The 25295-nt window shown below is 37.5% G+C and overlaps 3 protein-coding genes and 1 non-coding gene across 6 annotated transcripts; 1 reads left to right on the forward strand and 3 right to left on the reverse strand.

Annotated features, from left to right (window-relative positions):
* The first annotated feature begins 508 nt into the window (after positions 1–508).
* jagn1b (jagunal homolog 1b) lies at positions 509–3787 on the forward strand. Its single transcript, XM_044188007.1, has 4 exons — positions 509–642; positions 2156–2253; positions 2819–2891; positions 2998–3787. The coding sequence occupies exons 2-4, from the start codon at positions 2165–2167 to the stop codon at positions 3385–3387; spliced, it is 552 nt and encodes a 183-aa protein (XP_044043942.1). The 5' UTR covers positions 509–642; positions 2156–2164; the 3' UTR covers positions 3388–3787.
* Positions 3788–3904: 117 nt separating this feature from the next.
* On the reverse strand, positions 3905–11705 carry nfkbiz (nuclear factor of kappa light polypeptide gene enhancer in B-cells inhibitor, zeta). 2 transcript variants are annotated; one of them, XM_044188005.1, is made up of 11 exons: positions 11563–11705; positions 10687–10830; positions 9609–9700; positions 8925–9250; positions 8398–8503; positions 8151–8297; positions 5719–5782; positions 5457–5626; positions 5057–5167; positions 4808–4975; positions 3905–4653 (listed from the first exon to the last, which is right to left on the reverse strand). In XM_044188005.1, exons 2-11 carry the CDS (start codon positions 10763–10765, stop codon positions 4615–4617), a joined length of 1302 nt encoding a protein of 433 aa, XP_044043940.1. In that variant the 5' UTR covers positions 10766–10830; positions 11563–11705; the 3' UTR covers positions 3905–4614. The 2 variants fall into 2 exon arrangements, with proteins under 2 accessions (XP_044043940.1, XP_044043941.1); XM_044188006.1 differs by lacking the exon at positions 11563–11705 and adding an exon at positions 10911–11027.
* Positions 11706–12116: 411 nt separating this feature from the next.
* Positions 12117–24554, reverse strand: gk (glycerol kinase). Of its 2 annotated transcripts, XM_044188060.1 has the most exons (21): positions 24312–24554; positions 22029–22102; positions 21824–21930; positions 21617–21694; positions 21306–21385; positions 20667–20804; positions 20431–20540; positions 20205–20271; positions 19910–19927; positions 17697–17732; positions 17522–17589; positions 17377–17419; positions 17204–17284; positions 16884–16962; positions 16537–16633; positions 16344–16428; positions 16011–16131; positions 15278–15421; positions 15091–15177; positions 14669–14755; positions 12117–14053 (listed from the first exon to the last, which is right to left on the reverse strand). In XM_044188060.1, the coding sequence occupies exons 1-21, from the start codon at positions 24402–24404 to the stop codon at positions 14043–14045; spliced, it is 1704 nt and encodes a 567-aa protein (XP_044043995.1). In that variant the 5' UTR covers positions 24405–24554; the 3' UTR covers positions 12117–14042. The 2 variants fall into 2 exon arrangements, with proteins under 2 accessions (XP_044043995.1, XP_044043996.1); XM_044188061.1 differs by lacking the exon at positions 19910–19927.
* A 511-nt stretch (positions 24555–25065) lies between these two features.
* trnae-uuc lies at positions 25066–25137 on the reverse strand. The gene has a single exon. It is a non-coding gene; the product is annotated as a tRNA-Glu (tRNA).
* Positions 25138–25295: the final 158 nt, after the last annotated feature.

The raw sequence follows: 25295 nt of genomic DNA on the forward strand, positions 1-25295 counted from the left end.
TTTCTCGCCTTTCATTTACATAAGGCCACAGATGCTTTAGATAAAAGTGCGTTGAGTGACAAAATTCAGCCTTGGCATGACTGCAGTGATGTCATCAAAGGCCAAGTCCATGACCTATGTGATCTACATGAGATTTTAGATTTTACAGTTTCCAACATCAGACTGAGATAGAAAATCACATTTAACCATTTGTTCTTGAATGGGCTTGGATCACTGTACTGCACATTTATAAAGCCTCAAATTGTCCACTATGTCACTGAAACAAGTATCAGCTGTTGTCCCTCCATAGAGTCTCCAACCTTACAGTTGCACAACCCTAGTATCACAGCAGTGGTGGAAGAAGTATTCAGATCTTTTACTTAAGTAAAAGTAGTAATACTACAGTGCAAAAGTAAAAGTCATGCATTCAAAACCTTACTTAAGTAAGAGTACAAAAGCATTAGCATCAAAATATACTTAAAGTACCAAAAGCGCTTGTGTTAAATGTTTTCAGAGTCTGACCAATCAGAGTTTGAGATGTCATACTTCCTGTCTGTCCCTCACTCCTCCCTCGCATGGATCTAGCCAGCTAGCAGGTTTCCCTGTGTGTCAACCAGCACATTTATGGTTTAATGCTTTTTATGAACAAGAGCAAATAAAAAAGTAAGTGCTGCCATTATTCTCTCATATGTTTTCACTAACGTTACGTGACAGTTTGGCAACTTAGCTTCCTATTTCCTCAAGCTACAGTAACCTAGCCAACACTCCATCTGTATGACTCACAGTAGCTAACAGTTAGCCAACATTAGCTTGTTAGCTCAGCTCTCAGCTGCTTTATGCCGTGCACAAACCATTTAAGTTAACCTACAAACATGAATGATGGCACCTGAAGTGAAATGTAGCGGTTACATTTGGTCTGACGTGCTAATTGAGTGGACTTGGTGAGTATGATTAAAATCCAGGCGTCTGCTACCCATGCTAACTTAGCAACGCTAGGAAATGGGAAGTGAATGGAAGAGATAGCTACACTGCATTTCAGTAACAGCTTACAGTTGTGGAATGTAACACATGTATGTATGTACATTTACTCAAGTGCTGTACTTAAGTACAAATTTGAGGTACTTGTACTTTACATGAGTCTTTTCTTTTCATGCCACTTTCTACTTCTACTCCACTAAGTTATATTTCAGAGGGAAACATTGTACTTTTTACTCCACTACAATTATTTGACAGCTTTAGTTACTAGTTACTTTACAAATTAATATGATATGAAGAGCTGATAAAATATGCTGTTTTGCTATAAATTAAACTACCCAACAGTATATACAAGTATAGCTGAAACAATTAGTACATTGATCAATTACTCAATTGAAAGAAAATTAGTTGGCAACTATTTTGATAATCGTTTGTCATTTTTCATGTAAAAACATTTCATGGTCCCAACTTCACAAATGTGAGGATTTGCTGCTTTTCCTCTTAATTATTTTAATTATTTGTATTTATTTTGAATCATTCTGGATTTTGTACTGTTGGCTGGACAAAACAAGTATGCAAAGGTGTCACTTCAGTGGGTAATTGTGATGAGCATTTCTCACTATTTTCAGAATTTTTAATCGATTGATCGAGTAAATAATCAGCAGATTAATCCATAATGAAAATAATTATTAGTTACAGTCCAATACAAAATAGTTCCAACCAACTACAACAGTAAAATCCTGCTTTTACATTAATGAGTAATAATAATCTATTGATATAATATATAATAGTATAACAGTAACGCAACATTTTTCTGCCTTGAGTACTTACGTTGAGTATATTTTCCTGATTATACTGACATACTTTTACTTAAGTACAATTTTCAATGCAGGACTTGGAGTAATTGGTGGTATTTAGTATTGCTTTAAGTAAAGGATCTGAATACTTCCTCCACCACTGGAAACTTATAATGTTAATGTTAATTTTTCATTGAGACGGTTGACTCATCTGTTTGTGCTTTTTGAGGCTGTAGTTTGTGGTGGTAAATAAATAAATTATTCTGACAACAAAAAATTCATCATCTTCATCCGTCCAATTAAGCAAGCTCTGTATGATTGAACCACCAGCGTCAATAGTTTTCTTACTGCTTTATAATTTGACATGAAACAATTATGTTAAACTTGTTATGTTTTGCTTTCAGATATCCACTATGGCATCTCGAGCAGGTCCGAGAGCAGCGGGCACAGATGGCAGTGACTTTCAGCACCGAGAGCGGGTTGCCTCACACTACCAGATGAGGTAGGTTCTTTTACCATTAAAGTAATTGAGTATTATCTCTGAGGAAAATCAAGAGGTAAGAAACAACAGATCCATGGATCCCAACTCCCTCTACAAGCTTCAAATATCTTGATATTTAAAAGTGAAATGCAACTGAAAATGGGAGTGTTTATATGTAGCTTAGCTTTGATTCAGTGGTTGATTCAAGAGTCAATTCATCTTTTCATCAATTCAAGAGTTTTCTTCATTAACTCTTGACTTTAAACCAAATTCAACATTACCCAAGCTAACATTAACAAACGAGTAGCCCTGTTGTATCCATGAAATAATAACTTGCAATGATGTGTTCAGTTTAATTTCTATTAAGAGCCAAAATGCTGAAAACATGTTCAGTTGCTTGGTCCCTTTGCCCGTCGTACGTGACATATTTCAGTGAATTGTCATGAAAATATGTTAATTAAAATTAGGTTTTACTTAAAAATCTGTTATAATTTGATCCAAAGACTGCTGTAGAACTTAAAAGTTCAAGTAATCTACTTGTTTTGTGTGTGACTGTCTCATCTGTCATCTGTCTCATTTGTCGCAGCGTTGCCTTGAAGTCTGAAATCCGTAAACTCAACATTGTCCATCTGCTGATCTGGGTGCTGATGGCAGCTCAGGTAATGGCAAAACCTTATGAAAGCGGCACAAAAAAAAGTTTTTATTTTGACTGACAGTTGTAACAGCTGAGCTAGCTGTGATTTTGTGTTGTCTCTTCTTTCGCAGGTGACAGTGAGCCAGCTGAGCCTGGTGTCCCACAAGGTAGTAGCCTCTCCATACCAGTGGGAGTACCCCTACCTCCTGAGCATAGTTCCCACAGTCTTCAGCTTCTTGGCGTTGCCCCGCAACAACATCAGCTACCTGGTCATCTCCATGATCAGCGCCGGGCTCTTCTGTGTGGCCCCGCTGATCTACGGCTGCATGGAGATGTTCCCTGTTGCACAGCAGCTCTATCGGCACGGCAAAGCCTACCGCTTCATCTTCAGCTTCTCTGCCGTGTCGGTCATGTACCTGGTGATCATCATCGCTGTGCAGGTGCACGGCTGGCAGATCTACTACAGCAAGAAGCTGCTGGACCAGTGGTTCACCAGCACGCAGGAGAAGAAGAAGAAATGAGTTCACCTAAAGCAGGCGTGTGGACAAAGAGGATCTTAAAGCTGAGGTGTTTTTTTGGAAACCAGTCAATGAACTGGTGGATTGAACCAGTTAAGACCAAGAGAAGAGACTCCCAAAAGTATTGCAGTTCTTCATCATCTTTTTCTATATTTATATTTGACGGTGATAATATCATTGCAGAAAATCAGTCCCTGGAGTGCTTGTGACTGCTGCCATCACTCATTTTACATTAATTCTTGTCGCATTTCATCATTGAAAATAATAAGCGGTAAATGTTGTCTGTACCTTGTTTTTTCCAGGTACTGACAGTGTAAACAGAACAGGTGTAACTGGAAGAAGACTGTAATAACATGTAAGTTGATGTTTTGGAAACAAACCATAAATAAATTTGAATACAAGACTAGATTGTCATAAATATGCCTCCGAGCTTTCTCACCCTGTTGTGAGGTAAAAACACAATGTGAAGCATGAAGCATGTATGTGAAAGGGAGCCATTCAGTTCAAAAACATTTACACATGCAGGAAAAGAGACTTTATTTTATGAGTTGAAAATCACCCTCAATGCACAGTTAACTTCTTGTGTCAGCACAATATCTATTTCACAATAAAATGTTAAATTTATTTCTGTAATCTACATTATTTTGACTTAAGACAAAACAAAAGACACAGTGTCAACGTTTGAGTACTTAACATTTCCACACCCTTTAACTAAACATAGTTAACATTGAGAAAATATATACAAATGTGGAATACTGAAACTATTTCATGATATCACATCACACAATAACCTTTTCACAAAATGTAGTTCAGTAGTGTGCTAAGAAAATGTCGTAAGTTTTCTGCATGTAAAATGCATGGATTTTTTTTTTTTTTTTTTTTACAAAGACTGATTAAAATAAAATAAAAACATAGCTGAACCCATGATTGAATCCTCCATAACTATGAAAGAACTTGTCAGCAATAATCATAACTCATCACCCAAAACACATACCGATTTACAGAGTGTATTCGCTCACTGTATGGCAGTCTTAAAGTATCAGCTTAACGCCTTAAACGATAAAGGTTAATAAACACAAAAAATACAAATCATATCCACTTTCTCTTTCGTCATTACATGGCAATGAACAATTCGGCATGTTTCACTGAAACAACTAGAATCTGCCTTATTTTGGCAAATAATATTTTGATAGACTGGACTGTCTGACTGACAGTGTTTCTGAGCTTCCGTTAAGCATGAACATATTTCCCTTTCAGGATCTGCCGCACCTGAAAAAAAAAAAAAAACTTGAAACATTCCAGTTATTCCTGCATAACAAACGTAGTTCCTCATTACTGTATGTTCTCAAATGTCTCAATTTTTGGCATGGCTTTGTCTTTGTAAAAAGATAAGATAATGAAAGCATCAATTCACACACACTACCTTTTCACTGATGGGTCCATCAGGCACCAGCTGAGACGGCAGTTCATTTTCAAAGTTCCTGATCCCGGGGTCCGCTCCTTTTCTCATCAGCAGCTTCACCGCTTCCACTTGAGTTTTATGATTTTGCAAAGCGCTGACAATGTGCAGGGCTGTGTTTCCACTGAACGTCTGAAACATACAGACACAGAATTACACATTACAGTACACGCAGTTTGTGTGTTACACTGATGTCTTTACAACAAAACTTACCTTAATGTTTACAATTGACAGTGAAGATGGCTGGTCAAAGAAAATGTTAAACAGCTCCACATTTGCCTCCTCAGAAGCCATGTGAAGGCACGTCCGTCCACTTTTTAGATCCTGCGGAAATGAAAAATAAACACTGCATGAAAACAAGGTAAAGCCTCTGTGGGTGTTAATAATTTATCGCTGCACCACACAGCTTTTTAATCCTAAAGAAAGCAGGTGGGACTTTTAACATTTTGTGTAGGTCACTGCTTATGTTTCTGTTGTTTGTTCTGATTTTATTTAAGAGGGAGGAATTGGAAATTTAGTTGAGCATGACATAAACCAAACCACAAAACAAAGGAAGCAGTTAAGTGTTTGTCTGAACCAAAGTCAAATGCTCTCCAGTAGTTTTAATAGTTACCTTTGTCCCAAAGGAGGCGCCCATGAGCAGCAGAGTCTTAATACATTCAACATACATCTGTCTTCTCCGCACCAGCTCCGCTGCCATATATGAGCAAGGACTTTCCAGACTCCTCAGCTCTTTAACGACAGCGTTGTGAGACAAGACTGCTGCATGCAGCGGAGTAAAACCTCCAGACAGAGAACAGTAGTATTTCATCACAAAGGCATTTTACATAAGCATCAGAAATACCAAGTTTTCAGTTAAAATAAAACATACTCACCATCATAATTGAACATTTCTATATCAATTGGTTCCCCACTCCCTATTAGGGTCCTCCAGATGCTCTGTGGAAATAAGTGTGTGAAAAAGAAATCAAGATAGTGTAGAAAACATAAAATATATTACAAACAATCTTGAATAATTTAATATAAAAACATTTTCAACACTTCAGCTTCTCATACATACATACATATTAACAGACAAATATGACAAAATGTAAATTTTTGTGTTAACTGGATGAGTGCACTGAGAGGTGGGTTAACGTCCAGGTTTATTTCTAATTTTCCTCATCACGATGAGTCAAAGGTCTATGGCACAGAAACCTGATAAACATAACAGGTTTGGTGTTTAACATTAACAGCGCTAATATACAGTTACACATTAACAAGTCAGATAAGCTGCACATCACGTGGCATTGTGACAGATGCACAGTTTGTTTGTTTGTTTGTTTTACATAGACTCAAACAGTTTCCTGATAGAGTGGCCCTGACTCAACGCCAAGTCCAATGATGACGAGATCAAAATTATCTCAGACCAGCTAAGTTAATGTTTCTTTCAGAAGCTTGGACTAATAAATAGTTTCAAGAGCTCTTTGACAAAGTTTTCAGTTTGCCCCACTGGCCACTCCTGTGGAAACTTGATGTTCTATGACCTTATAATGTCTAAACTCTGTAAAACTATACGACTTGGTGTTGTCTGAAAAACCTCTGCAAATACCCCTGAGTTAGGTTGGTCCACTGGCTCAAAGTGTAATCTCTGGGGTCTGAATTAGTGGTTATGGGTTCAAACTGTTATCAGGCTGAAAAATGGACACATTTTTGGTAGGTGTGTTTACAATTTCTCCAACCAACGGTTGTTTTTGAAAGCCAATATCTTCAGTAAAGCTTTAAATTTGTTCTCAAAACCCTTTAACAATGATGTCGTCCAGAAGCTTGAACTGTTTAGTAGCTATTTGTCTTTTGTTGAAGTTGTGTGTATGAGTCGGTTGGTAAATTAGCTAACCCAGACTGCTGGAGATTGAAAAGCTAAAAACTTGCATCTGCAGTGTGACCCAGTGGCTCACTATGTTGAGAAGAATGACAAACAAGCCAAACTTCATGTAGAGACATAGCTCAGGGAGCTAAGCTGCTGAGATTTAAATTGTCTGCCAAGTCTACCACAGTTGATCAAATTTTGGCCGCTGTCTTTATAGACTAACATTTGTCCTCAAGCAGGGATCAAACCAACACTGAGTTGGTCAGACAATTTAAATCTCAGCAGCTTAGCTGCCTGAGCTATGTCTCTGCATGAAGTTTGGCTTGTTTGTCATTCTTTTAGAGTTGTTAATAAGATATCTACTTTCAAAATTCACTGTCATACTCAACCTTAAAATCCTAAATCTAAGGCTGCTGACTCAGACTGGTTCAAAGGGTTTTCCTTTCCTTTTCAATTTAATTTCAAGCGATCAAAACTGCATTCAACCTTACAACTGTAAAGTTGACTATTGATTTGTGACAGGAAAAGTCTAGACAAACATGTACATCTAAAAATCTTTTGGCTGTCTTAGTTTGTGTTTACTCTCAATTCCAACAGTTTCTATCAATAATCAGGTAAGATTCACTTTACTCAAGTTTGAAAATCTGCAGAAAATGTCAGTCAACAAGCCCAGGGCCTCTGAGGCTAAGTATGTTAGCTTTAGCTGAACAAGTGGGATTAAAGCATACTAGCTTAGCAAAGAGTTGAATATAATTTCTGGTTAGTTCAGTATGCATACTGACATAATTTAGTTAATGAAAGCACTACACATATACATTCAAATTCATTGACATCCAATCGCAGTTACCCAAATGTTTGCAGCATGTGCTCCCATCCTTGTTACCTTCAGGTAAAAGGTATGACTGTCAAACTGGAAGTGGGAGATTCCAATTTAATTTATACAAGGGGGAAGCCAGACTGTACTAAGTGGGGTAGAGTACAGAGGGGGGGACGTTGGGTTGTTGTCAGACTTGGTACTACTGGTAGACTTGGTTGACCCCTGTTGACATGTCTTAATATCATAATTTTTTCAAGAAAATACTGACAAGGAAACCTTGAAGTGTCAAACACCTGACGGTAATAAAGCATACACAAAAGGTATATGTGCTTATTCTTCATTTGATGCTGGTAAAAATTCAACTGAACTTTAAGGATTCTCAAAATTCAACTTAATTTGAGGGATTCTGTAAGAAGTATTATTCTTTAATGAAATTAACTCAAGTTTAAGGATTCTCAACAAAAAAGGGGGAAAAAACAATTTAAAAAACTATAAAAAACTAAACATGAAACAAAACAAAATGAATGACTTCAAGTCAAAATCAACATGCTGCATCAACATTTTAACAGGTGCTAAATTTGATGAAGAGTCAGTTACATTTAAACATGACTTGTGTTGATGCATTAACACTTAATTCTTACCTGAAGACTGAGAAAGTGGCCTTTCTCAGCACACACGTGCAAAGGAGAGCGGCCCCAGAGGTCTCGAGTGTTAATATGTGCTCCATGTGCCAGCAGGTCGTGGACAATCAAGTGCTGATTGGTGGCAGCCGCTATCTGAAGAGCTGTCTGTGTACAAAGAGTAGGGGCTTACAACAACTTAGAGTCCTTGGGTCATTAAATAATATGTGTTTGTACTATTAACTGACACCTTGTGAAGTGTTTGTACCTGCCCATTGTGTTCTTTCATGTCCAAAGAGCCATATCTAGCCATTTTTGTAGCAAGCACATAAGCCAGAGCGCGTCTACCTTGCGCAACTGCTATGTGAAGAAATCTGGCAGTTGGAAAAGAAAATGGCCAATTACAGTATTCAAATTATGCAAATTAGGTCCATGTGTCAACATTTATACTCCAGTCAGGTTTGCATAACTACTACTTGGAATGGAAGAAGCTGGACATTTCACTTATCTAACTGTTTCAACTGTTTTACATTCATCTTATCTAACTGTTTCAACTGTTTTACATTCATCTTATCTATTTCAACTGTTTATCATTACTTTTAGATAACTATTTCAACTGTTTATTAATTTTTATCTATCTATTTTAACTTTTTCAACTTCACTGCTTGCTAACTAGTTTTCATGCACTCTCAATTGCAACACCTAGTGACAAGTGGTTCAGGTTAATGGAAGCTTACTGTAAATTTACTAAAGACCCCTGGTTGGGAATCACTGACTTTCTTCATCAATACATACGTGTCTCCATCCACGTCTTGCATGTTCAGCAGCTCAGGAGAAACTCCTCCAACTTTCTGTGCCTCTTGCTGTATTTGCCAGTGAAATAAAGTCATTTTGACTTCAGCAGTCGGAGCCACTTGTCCCTGTAGAGCTGGATCCTGCATTTGCTGTGGGTTAATGTGACCATTTTCAGGAAAAGTAGGGGCGAAATTAATCGTAATATTGGAGTTTACTGGTGCTGGAGGGCCCAATAGATGAGGACTTATGTCATTGGCGAAATCTTCAGTTTTTGCTGATTTTAATTTATGCTCCAAGTGGTTGTCGCCCCGCGAGCAGTTCCATTTCTTAAAAGAAAAACATCAATCAGTAATTTTATGCAAGCATGGGAATATAATTTGGGCTATTTTGTAACAAACACACCCACATTTGGCGCTGCCTTTAAATGACTTGCATGCCACGAACTCAAAGGTTGTCTATCCTCATAAACAAAACTAGATAGGTGAACACGTGAAGAAATAAAGCTAAATCTCCCTCATAGTTTTTTTTTTTTACAAACAAATAGACAAAACACGAATAATGAAGTTGATTGCAACATTTTCTTAGAAATCCAAACTCTACAATAAGACTTGTATAAAACTTATCTTAATCTTGTTTTATCATGTTCATGTGCTTGTACAAATAGCTGTTCTACCTGTGACTAACCTGGCGTCTCATTAGTAGCAGTTCTTTCACGGTGTTCTTCTTGTGCACGGCTTGGATATATTCTGGTGGTCTGGGATCAGTCATAAGAAAGCCTGAGAGAGAAAAAACACAGTAACAACTATGCATGCATTGTTTATATAAGCACAAAAACAAAAGCAACATCACATCAAGTCTGCAGGAAGGAAAGTCTGGATTTAAGACTGTTAAACAGTCATGAGTGGACATCATACATGCATTGGAAGTATTTGGCAAACAAACAGTGGTAGAAGAAGCACATCCTTCAGTACCAACTGAATACCAATACAATATAAAATACTCCATTACAAGTCCTGCATTCAAAATTGTACTTAAGTAAAAGTAGGCTACAGAAGTATTATGAGCTAAATATACTTAAAGTAAAGTATCCTCATTCTGTAGAAAAAAATGCCACAGTGAGTGTTATTATTGACATTATTGGATTGTTAATATTAAAGCATCTGCTTCACTAATTTGTATTCATTGTTTTGGACTTTTCTCTAATCTTTGCTTTTTTGTAAAATCTTGATCAGAAAAGTAACCAATAACTATGACTGTCAGGTAAATGTAGTGGAGTAAAGTACAAGTTAAAGTGTAAATGTAAGTAAGTAGTGAGTAAAATGTGTTAAAAATGTCCGATAACAATGTTGTCTACTGTGCATAAAAAAACAAGGAGATAAGGTATTTATCCTCTTTGGAGGATTTGAAATGTTGCTAAAAGGCCAATGTTTAAAAATGACTTGTACTTTTAAAATCATAAATTACTAACTTTAAGTTACTGTTTGGAATAAGCAAAGACTCATATTTGCACTTAAAGCACAAGGTTGGTTAGGTTAAAGTATTCGATCTTGTTGTGAAGCCTTGGCTGTTCTCCAATGTCAATAGTGTGACATAATAAAAACACAAAAGTTAGTAGGTGGACTTCCTCATTCCCCTGTGTCTTGAAAACAATACAAAGGGGATCAAATGTTCAGGAACAAGAAGATTAGAGAGTATCCGTGTGGTTTGAATTTCTTACTTTGGAAAGTGGTGAATGTAGCGGATATGCATCATAAAAACTGACCTTTATCGTTCTGGCTGAAGTTGGTCCCCACTGATGTAATCTGGCTTCCTCTGGTTTCATTCCCTCGTGGATCCAACATGTTTAAGGAGTCATTTAGTAACACTCAACTACACTTGGAACTGAAGTTTTTCTTTTCCCACACACCTGGAATGTAAAGTGGTCGTCAACACAGTGCAGTCAATGTCAGTGTAAAGGTGTAATAACAAAATATGTACGACGTGCACCTTTCTACTTGTCACAGCAAGATCAGAAATGCGGAACAACTGCCACACGAAATGTCTCACACCTGGCTCAACATCCTGGTTGACAGGTTACTGAGTCTGATGTTTCAGTATAAAGGTATATAAAGTAACATTTTGTCACTACTAAAAGTTAATCCTGGAACTAATCCTAAAAGGTCAATCCAGCTAAATTTAGTTTCATCACTTTTTATTTGCAGATTTCCATTCAATGTCACACTGATTCAAAGACTAAATGGTCTTTAACTTATTGAAGGAAAAACAAGTATAAAGTAAATCCTTATCTGCTAAGAGTTTGTGCATATTAAAAACAATATGAAGCAGTCAGTTTGAAGTCCACTCCTCAAACAGAAAAACAAGGTACTGAGGGTCAGTTGATATGCAAATGCACTGCACACATAAGCAAAGCCACTGAACAATACAGCCTTTATATGTGAATCAGTAACTCAACTGCAGAGCAAACATGAAATATGAATACTCAATATAGCAAGAAAAAACTAGTTTTATGTTCCATAAAGAAGACTATATACTAAAGAAAACTATTTATTAACTATTATTTTTGAGTGACATTTTGTTTGAAATACATAGTAACGTGGATAAAAGCAAAAAAATGAAATCATAATTGAGTTTTACATACCTGTTAAGAGACGTACTGGTCAAAATGTACGCCACCACTGGAACATCTGCAGGATGAAGCTTGTGTATCTCAACTGAAAGACCCAACGTATTCTAAATTGAAGTGAAAGTATTGACTTACATTTGCTGTTGGCACAAACCACTCCCTTGCCAACAGTTCCTATTTGTTGGGATTTCCCTCCTAATGAAAGGCAGGTTGTGTCACTGAACAGACTAATAGATTTGCAGAAACTGGAGGTACTGCAAAGTTGTATGGTTAAAATCTTAACTTTTCAGTCCTTAGACAGCAATACAACTGAACAATGTTCACCAAGAAATAATTAGCTAGCTAGTTAGCTGTGTTACCTTCTTTCAGATTAAATTTTAAACATAAAGAAAGTCACATTTTGTTAGGTGATGTGCAGTAATCATTCAGCCAGCTTTATATGTGATTACATGTGTATTCATTATATTTTTTGGTCTGTTTTTCAGTCTTTATAATGACCTTTAAAGACAGTCAGTCAGTGTGCACAATATAAAACTAAAGTGCAACAATAAAATTCGAAACTAAATGAGTTTATTTTTAATCACATTTATTCTCCCGTAAAGGACTTGAACAGGATTGTACACTTTTTATATCGATTCCACTGTGAATGAGTCGAAGGGAATGACATGCAGAGCGAGCAGCAAACAGGTGAAAACATATTTTCATTGTTCAATATGAAACAATTCATCATCAAAACCAACAATTTCACAGTTAAAGGTCTTACATGAGAGTTGGTTGCACACTTTGCTTTCATGCTTGTGATCATTTTAAGTCTATTAGTCAGTATATCCCAAAAGAGCACTTTAAGCCTTTGAACGCAGTAATAAGTAACCATTTCTTAAACAAAATACCCGTTCTTCCTCCATCAAATGGAAGCACTGGCTTTCTTTTTGTTTCAGAGCCACACAAGACAAATATGACATATGAAATGTTGGGCAATAGAATACTGATATTTGTTTACTGGTTTCTACTTCCTCAAAGTTAACTCTTCAAAGCTTGACTACACAGCAAAGGGAACTAGTTCAGGATTTCCTGTTTCTATGGTTTTATAAAGCTCCTTTTGAATTAAGTATTAATTAATTAATTAGTATTTATTAATTAAAAAATACTGTACTTTAATATTTTAGTGCAATAAAGCTTCTTCATTGAGAGTTATCTTTAAGGAAGCTTATAAAAAGTCTGCATTCGAGTTGTTCAACACAAGATGTCTGCATAATTTGACAGACGTGGAAGTTAATTCAACATTTTTGAAGAATTTCAGGTTGAAAGAGTAACTAGGCAGCTAGAATGACAGAAATGTAATTTCCCCTGATAAATTATGACAAAAACGGAAAAATGATCACATCAACCTGTGACCAGAGGAACAATATTATGAGTTCTGTGGAAAATAATGTTTTTTTGCCATTTTTATAACCCTATAGTCAAACAACAGACAATGTTTAAGTCATAAAACTGAATCTGAGCTATAATAAGCATTAAAAAATTCACTGTTTGCAGATGCATGTAATGAAAACAAGCATCCCAGAATGAAAAAGCTAACTAAATTACTTATTAACAGCTGCTTCAGTTTTTGTCCCTTAATGATGTTCTTAGTTGGTCTCTAGCTTTGGGAGAATTTTTAAATGTCATGTCAAATCCACAGAAATATACAAATATATGTAGCTGTTTATTCTTATGTCTTCATATATTCTGCGTGAACGCAGAAAAACAAAAATTATCTGCCAATTCATCATTGCCCTCCATTGCATCGTTTGCCCATTACACAATGGATATTTTTATTGTTTACAAAAGTATGTACAAGAACATCACTTTCGCCAAAAAGTAACCTCGTCAGTCCATTAACTCTCGTCCCCTCCTTCCCTTGTTTTAATTTTACTTCAAACCAACTCAAACCTTCTGTGTCTTAATCCCAACTGTTAAAAAATATATATATTAGACTCTGTTAGTACATGGCTCCCACAAAACAAAACAAAAATATAAAGTGCTCTAAAAATTCCTCTGTAGCTCATAGTGGAGGGTCTTGAAAATCAAAGATGACTGTTCGACGACCGTTCAAGGGTAACAGTGAAGTGACGAACAACAAGTAATGCCAATTAGACAGCGAACTTGACATAACACAGCTGTGGAAAGATTACGACAATCTGAACTACCATTGGTAGAGTTTCTACATAAATGAGCTCAGAAATTCATACCATAGCAACATTGTAAAAAACAAATACTGCATGCACACCTGCTAAAATTAATGTCTAATGTACCAACGTGTTCTTGTCTGCTGCAGAAAAAAATGCATTCAAATTAAAATAATAAAGAAAAAGTTCCATTAGCCAGTTCAAACGTGTCCGTCTCCTGGAGTGCCTTTTGGAAAAGAGTGCAAGCGAGAGTAGAAGTGGTGGTCCAGCATGGAGAGCGTTTGTTTCCACTTTCCTCTTTGCTTTAATGCCCACGGGAGTCTGAGCCTAGTTGTGGCCTAATGTCGATGGAGAAATAACAAAGAAACACTTTATTTTAAGAAAGGTTGATGTTACATTTCACCATCACTGGCAAATATGGTTTGTTTACATTATTAGGATGCTTCGCTGATACTTAAAAACACACCCAACAGCAAGCTAGCTCAGCTATGTGACAAATGCCTGTGATCGTAACAAGATGTTAATAGGATGGATCATATAGTGTGACACTTTCCTGGTATAGGCACAGCACGGCACTTTAATTTGAATAGCACATTTCAACAAGGCAATTCAAAGTGCTTTACATAAAACATAAAAGGCATCAAGACAAAATGTATACAGCTGTCATTCAGGCCTATTATAAGTTCATATCAGAAGCTTTTTTCTCCATAAACCAGAACATTTTTTGTAAATTTAGAAAAAATATAAACCACACAATACAAATAAATTAATTAGAATGAACTTAAATGTTATTTTCCCACTGAAACTATAATAACCACATGCACTTAAAGGGTAAAAATACTTGAATCTTTGTGCACAAAGAATGTTTAATGTAAAAAAGAAACAGAACCAGTGTTATTAAGTAGTATTATGCTTCATGCACTCAGTGCACACGTACTGAAGCAGACACTGACCTGCAAGGTATTTTGCACCAATTAACATCAACATGCTGCCCATGATGTAGAAGCCCAGGGGGACGCTGCTGAAGATACTAGTTTCACCTTTTGGTCATCCGAACAAAGGGCCAGTAAGGGTAACAGCAGAGACAGAAGAACAATAATTTTAAACAACAAACTGTGAAAAAGTCAGAATTCAAACCAACCTACAGCTTTATCAACTTTATTAAAGTCAAACTACAAAAGGTCATGATTTATCATCAGTGGACAATATCAAAATAAAAATGTTTATGACCAAGGTCAGTCTACCTTGACCAATGTTGAGAAAATCGATATTTAATGTCTATTTTATTTCATTAATTTCTTCTTCTTTATTCATTCCCTCTATCTTGAGAGGCAGCAAAAATATTGTGCTCAAATGTGAGTGTGGTACTGCCTACCGTTTCCATTACAAACAGGCTCTGTCGTCTCCCAGTTCATGGATTTCTGAACCGCCTTCTTCCACCGAGCATACCGAAACTCACTCTCTGCAAAGCACACACAGAAACACCTCTACTTTTGAAGCAGCAGCTCCTGAAGACACACACTTCTCAGACGTGTAGTGACAGCAGCAGCAGCTCACTGTACCTTCAGGGTTGATCTGAGGCTCGAACTTCTCTGAGGTGACTTCACTCAGGTCCTCTGGGCTCAGACTCCACACGCTCACCCCCTCGGCTGCTCCTGCTGCCATCGCTGCACCGAGAGCTGTGGTCTCAGGCATGGACGGCTTCACTGAAAATAACAATCAATACAATCTTTACTGGTAATAACAACAATATGAATAACAGTCATATAGCAATACTTGTTGCTTTGTTTAAGAAACTCAATACTCATATTACTAGTAGTAGTAAAAACAACATCGATCCACTTCTTTATGTAGTTATGCTGACAGTTTTTCTTCATCACTTTATCATTTATTCCACATGATGCCAGCAGAGGGCAGTAATGTTTCCAGTGTAGCACCACGGAGCAGTTAGAAAACAGGCTTGAAAAGGACTACTATGCTGTTGAAATACATATGTTACACTCCTACTGTGCTGTAAAAACATTTTGTCATACGCAAGGAAAAATCATGTCTCTGCTGTGCTGCTAGTGCTAAGCAAACGCAGGCGTGGCATGTAAAAACATATTGTGAGGTTTTTTTTCTAAACGATGGCATCATTTTGCACTGGGCATCAGGGTGAACAGGTAGTCGAAGAACCAGTTCGGGCACTGCCAGAGTTTGTTTATTTTTGTTTCCCTTTGGCACGAAACTGATCCCTTTCAACTCACGAATCACTGAATACCTAAAAATATGGCAAGAAAATAATGGAAATCTTACCAACAGGGATACAGAGAATATCTGCCTGCAGCTGCATCAGCAACCTGTTGGACGTCATTCCTCCGTCCACCTGCAGCTGAGTTAGCGGGATGCCGCTGTCCTGATTCATGGCATCCAGTATCTGCATCCAAACAAATATCCTAATTATTACACAAATACTTGCATCTAATAAAATAAATAACAGCAATTAAACTTGTATTGAAAGGGGGGGCATTTTCACGGATTGTTATATAAACTGGTAGGGATAGAAAATTACACTCCACTGAGCTTGTGCAGAATGTACCAGACCCCTGTACTTTTCTCTGATGACCAATTAGAGGAGGGAGCGCTTACCTCTCGTGTCTGGAAGCAGACCGCTTCAAGTGCAGCAAATGCGAGGTGACTGCGATTAGTAAACTGAGTTAACCCACAAATGATCCTGTGACACAGAGAAAGATTGAGATTGAGTGAATCAGACTTATTTCAGCAGGCTGTGTGAATAATATTAGACATGTTTACTACACTACAGAGAAGTTCTTGGTCTTACCCTCTTGCACTGGGCTCCCAGTAAGGTGCATAGAGACCCGAAAATGCAGGGACAAAATAACAGCCATAGGATGTACCAACTGATGCAGCTAACTTCTCTGCACAGGGAAAGGAACAGAAAAGGAAGTGGAATGAAGGAGAAAAGCACCATGAAGTTAATTACAATACATTACAGACAAGAAATCACTACCTGTATTTCTCTAAATGTGTAAGACATTTTAAACAGTTTTAGTTTCTTTAATTGCTCTTAATTGTTTGTTATAGCTGTATATACATACACAACTTTTGCTATCCCTTTACAAATAATCTAGAGGTTAAATGACACCACAGAAGACCAGAAACACAAACCAAGCTCTTCAGATGATCCGATGATCCCGAGATTGTCCTGCAGCCAGCGAACCACAGCTCCTGCAATGGCCACGGAGCCCTGGCGAGAAGTACCAGAAATAAACAAATCACCTGTGAACTGAAAGATCCTCACATATCCTCTGTTAGCTCAGCTGTCAACCGCTTAAGCTATAAATTCACAGATTGCAGAGTGAGAATTATAATTAAGTTAGATAGTTTTGAGATTAAATGTACCGAATGATTATACAGTATGTTATGGAAGAAGTGACAGGTTTGGTTGTTTTGTGAAAGGGGATATTAGTGTATTTAAGATACTGTACCTCTAGTGCATAACAGGCAGGTTTGTCCCGACCAAGTTTGTACGCCACAGTGGTCAGAAGGCCGTGGTCAGACATTACCGGCTGCAAAAGAACAGAAACGAGAAAAATGCCATTGTATACAACGTGTGCAGGGTCGTCACCAGTGTTTAAAATACAAATCTTAAGTAATGTACCTTGGCTCCAGTGCTTCGCAGAAGAAAGCAGCCAGTTCCATACCTGAAACGCATCACAAATCAAACTTTTAGTTGAATTTCAAACAAAGAAGAACCCATAAATTTGAAGAGAAGTACATGAAAAAGCCACAATGCAAATTTTTACGTGTTTTTAGCTTGTCCGTCCTGAAAACACATCTGTCCCACAAGTGCTGCTGACTGATCCCCGAGACACTGTTTTTAAAAAACACACATAAATCAGGTGGTACCACTGCAAATTCCTCAAAGCATATTAAGTACATGGAGATAATGCTGGAAAGTAAAAACAGAGATAAACTTACCCCTGAAATGGGGATACCTGAAAGAGCTCCAGATTTCTGTCAAAAGAACAGATGAACTTGTTTAATCAGTGAACTGTATATTTTAAAGTTGAAGTCACATTAAAAGAGCATTTTGAGTGTTTTGTTTCTTCTGCAATTTGTCAACATGTCTACACCAATGTGATGTCAAATAGGGAGATTAAAACTATTCCATTTTATAGGATGGACTGTTCAAATATCTGATCATTTTGTCAGTTTATTTTTGGAAAAATGTGCATGAATTGTCTAAACTGATGATGCGTTTTTTCAGAAGTAAGTTGAAAACAGACATAAAACTTGAAATTATACATACATATTTGAACATATTTGTTGCTAAAATATCAAATCAAAAGCAATAATTCAACAGAAAGTCCAAATATAATCAGTCATCAATGGAAAACATCTTAATTTTTTATCACTATGAGCCACACCCTCGCCTAGACAACACTCAAAACAAAATACTTCATTATTTGACTACATAAAGCCAAATAACTAAAAAAAAAAAAAAAATACAGATTTTAATTCTACCACACAATTTTTACAGTTAGCAGTGAAAACACAGTGAGGGAAAAGGAAACCAAGTGTGAACCTGTATAAATTAAAATGTCTTCACTCCTACGTGAGGCTGTCATTTTGGTTAGATGTTTAAAGACAAAGATAAAGTTGGCTCAATGAAACTGTGCCAAAGAGTGAAGAGATTTAGGAGACATGATGGGACTTTGCAGAGGAAGACGATCTGTCAGGAAAGCAGTGGGCATTAATGACAACCAGCCGAGTAGCATGCCACAACAGAAGCAATGAAGGAGCATCCAGTACATTTCCAATAGAGCATATGTATGCCCTCATGTTTGTGAGTGCGTTTGCTGGGTCCCAAATCACAGAACAAAGGCTGGTACATTTTGTCTTTTATACAGCAGTGCCTGTGATAACGCTACACAAAATAAATATACAAACTTTAAAAAAACAGTTTCTCTGCTGTTTATTTGGATAAACCTGCAATTGGCCACTTGGGGGCAGCAAAACAAGCTGTGATCACAACACTGACTTAGCATTTAATTTGATCTGGTTGATCATGTTAGCAGTTAACAGTTGCTTATTTAATCATCCAGCAGATACGGAGCAACATTAGCATTCATGTGGAGTTTCTGGCCACACAACAAATGTAAGATGAATGTCTGTTTTTGGTCTCCACCAACTCCTGAGGGAAATATCAGGCTCTTTAGCTGCTAAATGCTCCACTATGTTCATCAGCTAACGTTGTCTGTCTGCTGCTTGGTGCTAAGCAGGTAGCTTGCATTTGGTTTTTGGAGCCTTTTTGCTGAAAACAGCTGCCTGCTGCATCTGGAGACGACGCTATCAGAGAGTGAAGAGTGAGCTAAAAAGTTACTATAAAGCTCCATAGAGCTGAGGGGAACTGCAGAGTGAGGTAATAAGTATCAGGGGTTCGACAGTGAGAGTGACTTCTTTTCGCATACGTGTCATGTGATCCATTATTAATATAAAAACATTGATTATAGCTGCTTTAAATAGCCTAAATGAAATAGTCAATAATGAAGACAAAGACAACAGAAAGAGCCACTGTGTAAGTCTGTGGACAAATATATCAAAACTAGAAGTCTGCTTGAATCTCTTGAATCTATATTATTCTATAACAAAAACAGCTATTATATTTGACTAGGTAACAATTTTCAATGACAGGTAATAATTATAAGCTATAATAACAACTTATAATATGTTAAACTTCTTCTACTCACATGTAATTGGTGTTAATACTTATTTGGTAATGTGGCAGATTTGCTCAAATGTTTAATACCTTATGCTGACATACATGCTGCATTTTTATTATATCTGTGGCAAAGATATGCAAGCAAATGTATCATGTTAGTAAAGAGTTAGTTACAACTAAGCGTCAGAGTGATGTGCATCAAAGGCTAAGCATCTATATATTTATAAATGCCTGTCAAATCTGTTAAATGCCTAATCGCAATAATGAGACACACATTAAAAATGACAGCTGGCTGAAAATAGACCAAAATCTGACCTGCAAACTACATTAACAGCTTAGCTACCGAAATATTTGCCTTCATATGAATCTTGGAAATGCACTGTGATGGCGTATTCACCTTAGCCACGGAGAAGCAGGAAAGGGGTAAATTTGCATGATGAGGAAAAGAGTGATGGCGAGTATTACTTACCAGGCTAGAACATATTTTCTACCAGTGAGAGAAGAGAGACAATGGCACACAAAAAAAATGCCTAAAAGAATTTCTCAGTCAACCTTCATGCACTTAGAACAGTCTGAACAGAAAACAAACCTCTATTATCTAATTAGTGGGCTGTTGCACGAGACAATCCACTCTTTCAACACAACACTAGAGTCACACTAGACAGCAATGAAATCATCATGATAAAAAGTTCATTTAAACACTTATAGTGAAAGTTAAAGTAGACTAGACTAGGCAAGATACTGACAGATTTATGCATGCTTACCATGAGACCATATATTTCTGAAGAACTCCTCACTCTGGGCAAGATCTCCATGGGAATACCAAAATATCTGATGGGAATTAGAGGAACAGTCTATGAAAAATGAAGCCAATTCTGCTAAAATGTATAAAAAACTATGGCATGAATTTCAAAGTACAAAAGGTAATCTCTTTCAGTGATATTTTTCAAAGAACTGGCAGCATGATGGAATTAAAGACAGCTGTCGTACTTGCAAAGTTCTGGGTCCCAGTCCATAGTGTGAATGTTAAACAGCATGGTTCTGCTGGCGTTGGTCACATCTGTGCAGTGGACTCCGCCTGACCTGCCCCCTGTCAAACACTGTTGGACAACCATCAAAAATACACACAAAAAAGTCAGTCTTCCACAAAATCAGCCGGCTCCACAAGCAGCCCTATCCCTACAATGCCATCTATACAACTGTTGAGGCAGGAAGTCTTTACTTACCCAAATGAGCCAGGAGTCCACGGTGCCGAACATGGCGCGGTGAGACACGACGGCTTCGTGGACCTCGTCCACGTTGTCCATCAGCCAGCGAAGTTTCACTGCGCTGAAGTAAGTGCTGATCGGGAGCCCCGTTTTATGCTGCAGGATGACGATGACAACGACATAAACAACTTTAATAGTGCTGCTACTAGCAAAAGTCTGCATTTGTTTTTAAATCGCAAAGTGCTTAAATCAATATCAAATATATAGGAAATTAATAGGAATTACAAAAGATTAGATAAGTCATTTTATAGCAAAAGCAAATTCCAAGTCAATTATTGTACTATAAAAGGCCATGAGGACAACAGATACTGCCTTCCTAACATACAAAAATATCCAATAATAATAATGATAAACAATACTACCAGCAATAAAAACAGGTTTGTTGGTCATACAAAAAACCTTGCACCCATCTACCATCACCTAAAACAAAGACATTGTCTGTCCAACTTGCTGTTGTGCCCAGAACAAGACGATAAATGCTGCCAGCACGTTTGGAGCTTCAAGCTCTCTAAAGCTGAAAGTGCACTCAACCATCCCTGTCGATGGAAAGCAAAAGAGCAAAATTAAACAACGCTTCGGGAACAGAAAGGAGCTCACCTTCAAGTGGTTCTTATTCCTTCCTGGAGTTTTGTTAATTAGACGTTCAACTGTTGATTGAGTCCGCAGGTCCAGCCAAACTGAACAAAAACACTGCAGTTATTTCATAGCGGCCAAAATCTGTCAGATCCAACAACCCAATCTGCACACAATAGGAGTTACATCTTAAGCAACATTTAGACTGCTTACACTAGTAAAGAATGTCAGAGCTGCGTGAGGATCAATGGAAATGATGTAAAAAAAAAAAAAAAAAAAATTTTTTTAAAATGAAGGAAACAACAAACTGGTAGTACAGAGATTCAAAACTTTACCGATCGCATTGTAGAGGGGCTCCCCTGTCTCTTTGTCCCAAACAAGCGTGGTCTCTCTTTGGTTGGTCACTCCAATAGCTAGACAAAATTCAAGCAACAATTTCCAAAGATTTTAGATCGTAAAACGCGGCTTTGAAATAGATGAAAATTATGTTCAAGTACTGCTTCAAGAGAGCAGGTGGTAGCATAAGTCAGACGTGTGCATACCTTTAATGTTTGAGATGTCTATGTTGAGCTGGGTGAGTTTTTCACACGTCCGCTCCATACACTCGTACACCGACTGCAGAATTTCTTTGGGGTCCTCCTCCACCCATCTGAAAATGAGGAAAGAAAAATCACAACAAATCAGATCTACACATTTCTAAATTGCGCGTGCATCTTTTAGAAATCGTATCGGATCTTTTCCACTTACCCTTCTTTGGGGAAGCTCTGTTTGATTTCCACCTGATGATGGCTGAGGAGCTCTGCTGTTTTTGAATTAAACACCTTCAAAGAGAGAAAATAGCACAAGAGAGAGAATGTAGCTTCAGCCATCTACACATTAATTTATTCCTCATTCAACCAGGGAAAGCTGACTGAGGATGCGGCCACTCTAGCTCTGCTCAAGGCCTCCTTTTTGGTAATTCATCATGGATGCTGGAAGGGATTTCGGATTTTCAAATGTAGTTGTGGGATCCAAACTGGCATCCTTTTAATCCCAAACCTGCTTTTCTAGACTCCAGGCTTCTGCCTTTCAAGTACAAACTGAACAGTGGTTAGTTGATCTTTATGTTATGTTATGAATCTTGTCACCATGGAGAACATGCCTTATCTGGTGTATTCTCACACCTTCTATAATTGCGGACGCTGAGGGGAGAAATAACAACTGAAAAATAACAATATTGCAACTGGAGAAGAGACTGAACAGTGCAGGCAACAAACTTAGAGGCAGCAATGCAATTCCCTGTGGGACTTTATTTTCTACTGCAGTGCAGCAGTCTTTTCACTGTCACACTTTGTAGGCTTTTTGCACACAACAGCAGTGTTGTAACTGTGCATATCCAGTATCACCTTCTCACGGTACAACTATTGCTAAAAATACCTCTGCACATGTCATGTGGTATTAAGACGGTGTAGTCCCTCATTCGTCCAGGAGTGTTCTATCGTAGAAAAGGTTTCAGTCGTAGTCATCTGGACACTGTTTTCAGAATCAAGACGTTTCGGCTCCCATCCGGAAGTCATTCTCAATTAGTTCCCGTCCAATTTTTTCACAATTGAGAATGACTTCCGGATGGGAGCCGAAACGTCTTGATTCTGAAAACAGTGTCCAGATGACTACGACTGAAACCTTTTCTACCATGTGGTATTAACTTAAATGAGAAGTCACAGTTAGTGCTAAAACATTGGGATTACAAAATCAATATTCACTGAAAAACTAAAATTCAAATCTTAGTTTCTATATAATTTCACCCCATATTTTTATCAAAAGGTTTAGACACTATAGAGCAAAAATTCAAACTTCAGCCATCTGTGTTTCCTTTGGGTTTCTGACAGTCTGAGGTGACTCATGCGAAATAAACTCTTGACTCTCGACTATCAGCCACACCCAGAAAATAAATCAAACATCTGCTCTTTCTACTCCACAGAGTTAGAAAGCAAAAACTAAAGTTAACAGGTTGAGCTTTCCACATTTGTTAGAAAAAAAATGTCATGAAAACTAATTTAAAAATTGGATGAAAACACTGATTAATTTGCAAAGGACAGCGAGGGAAAGCCAAAATATGGGGCCATCAAATTTCTTCTATTTTCCTTATGGCTACAACTAAGGATTGTTTTCATTATCAAATAGCCTGTCGAAACTTTTCTTGATTATTCATACAACTGTTTGGTTTATACAATATCAGAATAGTGAAAAATGGTCATCACACTTTGATAAAGCCCTAGTTGACATATTCCACCAACTTGTTTTGTCAGACCAACAGTCCGAAAGTATTCAGTTTTCAGTTTACAATCATAAGACAACCAGAATATATTCACATTTGAGAAGCTGGAATCACCATTTTTTTGCTTTAAAAATGACTTAAATGATTATTCAATTATCAAAATTGTTACAGATTAGTTTTCTGTAAATCGACTGATCCAAATTTTGGTCCTGTCTCTCCCTCAAAGAAATAATCTACTAAAATGTGTTGATTTTACATGATTTAGCAGCAAAAGGGTAAACAGAGAATTTTTATGACACTTGTGTTTTGCTGTTTGACATGGGGTGAAAAGTAAATCCATTTAACTTCGTTTATTCACCTTTTATTGGCGGAATACAGAAATCTAAGTGGCGCTGATGCCTTGACATTGCAATATAGCAATCTTAAATGACATTATGCACAGCGAAATTAAACCATTTGTCTCTAATGTAAGAAAGCTACAAGCAGAGGGCGACTCTATCACCTTTCCATGGGAGCTTACAGGGAGCACTGAAGGGTGCATTATTTGGAGATATTAATTTACAGATATTTTAACCGACAACACGGCTAATTCGGTAACGTTAAGCGACACCAAACGCTGGTTACAAACCGTCACTGTGGTTGCAAGACTACACGCTCAATTATAAAAGCACGAGCTGGAAACTACACCCAAGGACACCGCCAGCTTTAACGCGTTTATGAGCCAGACATTAAATATAACACACAGCTAACTTGCACGCTCCGGTTTCTCTCACCAAAAACCGGGTGGAGCTCGTCCCCTGGTCGATGGCAGCAACCAACGGCCCCAGCATTATCCGGTGTGAGGACGCGGCCATGGTGCCGTTCATGGGCAGCCCCGGAGCTTCGGCACCAAACTGGATAGGAAACCGATTACCGACACCGGCAAAGCGGCTCAAGCTCAACCAAAGACGTGCGCTCGGTCAGTCGCGGACTTCAAACGTAACGTTTGTCTTGGCGCTCAGTGATGACGCATGAGCTCTAGCAACAACAGTGCAAAAAGTGTCTTAGATATTATAATTTTCTTACAAGTCAGTGCGATACCAAGAATTCAGTGCTGTGACTACCTTTAGGAGTTTTGAAATTTGCCATCTTGTATCCCCTTTCTTCCATTTTCCTTTATTCGTCACATTCAGATAAATATGTATAATATTTGTTGGGGAAATGTTCATGAAATGCTAACACATTGGACTTTTACATTGTAGATGTGTGTATCCCTCTCGCAGTAAACTGTGTATATTAATGTTTGGTGGCACAATTTTCACCAAAAATAAAAAGTCAAATCACATATAATTTATATTTTTACATGTCTATATATATATTTTTGTAATTTTACATGACCATTGGCATTTGAGGGTCTTTCCCTCATACAAGTACATAGCTACATATGCAAAGTATACACTGAACGTTGTCTTTGTTGATAACATTTTTAACTTAATCTGTGGAAGACCCATGTCTCTCAAACGTGTGTTTTTAAGCGAAAAAAGCTAGTTCCCATACCGGGAGTCGAACCCGGGCCGCCTGGGTGAAAACCAGGAATCCTAACCGCTAGACCATATGGGAAGCTATGTGTAATACAGCGACGTAATTAGTAAATGGTGTTGACAAATTTAAAAAAAAAATACCTTGTGTGACAGTAAAGACAGTTTTACATGTAGCAAATAATGCTCATTTTTTGCCATTAGAATGGCAAAATTGTTTTACCAACTGAGACTCATTGT

This window comes from Siniperca chuatsi, linkage group LG24 (assembly GCF_020085105.1).
Source record: "Siniperca chuatsi isolate FFG_IHB_CAS linkage group LG24, ASM2008510v1, whole genome shotgun sequence".
Lineage (NCBI taxonomy): Eukaryota > Metazoa > Chordata > Actinopteri > Centrarchiformes > Sinipercidae > Siniperca > Siniperca chuatsi.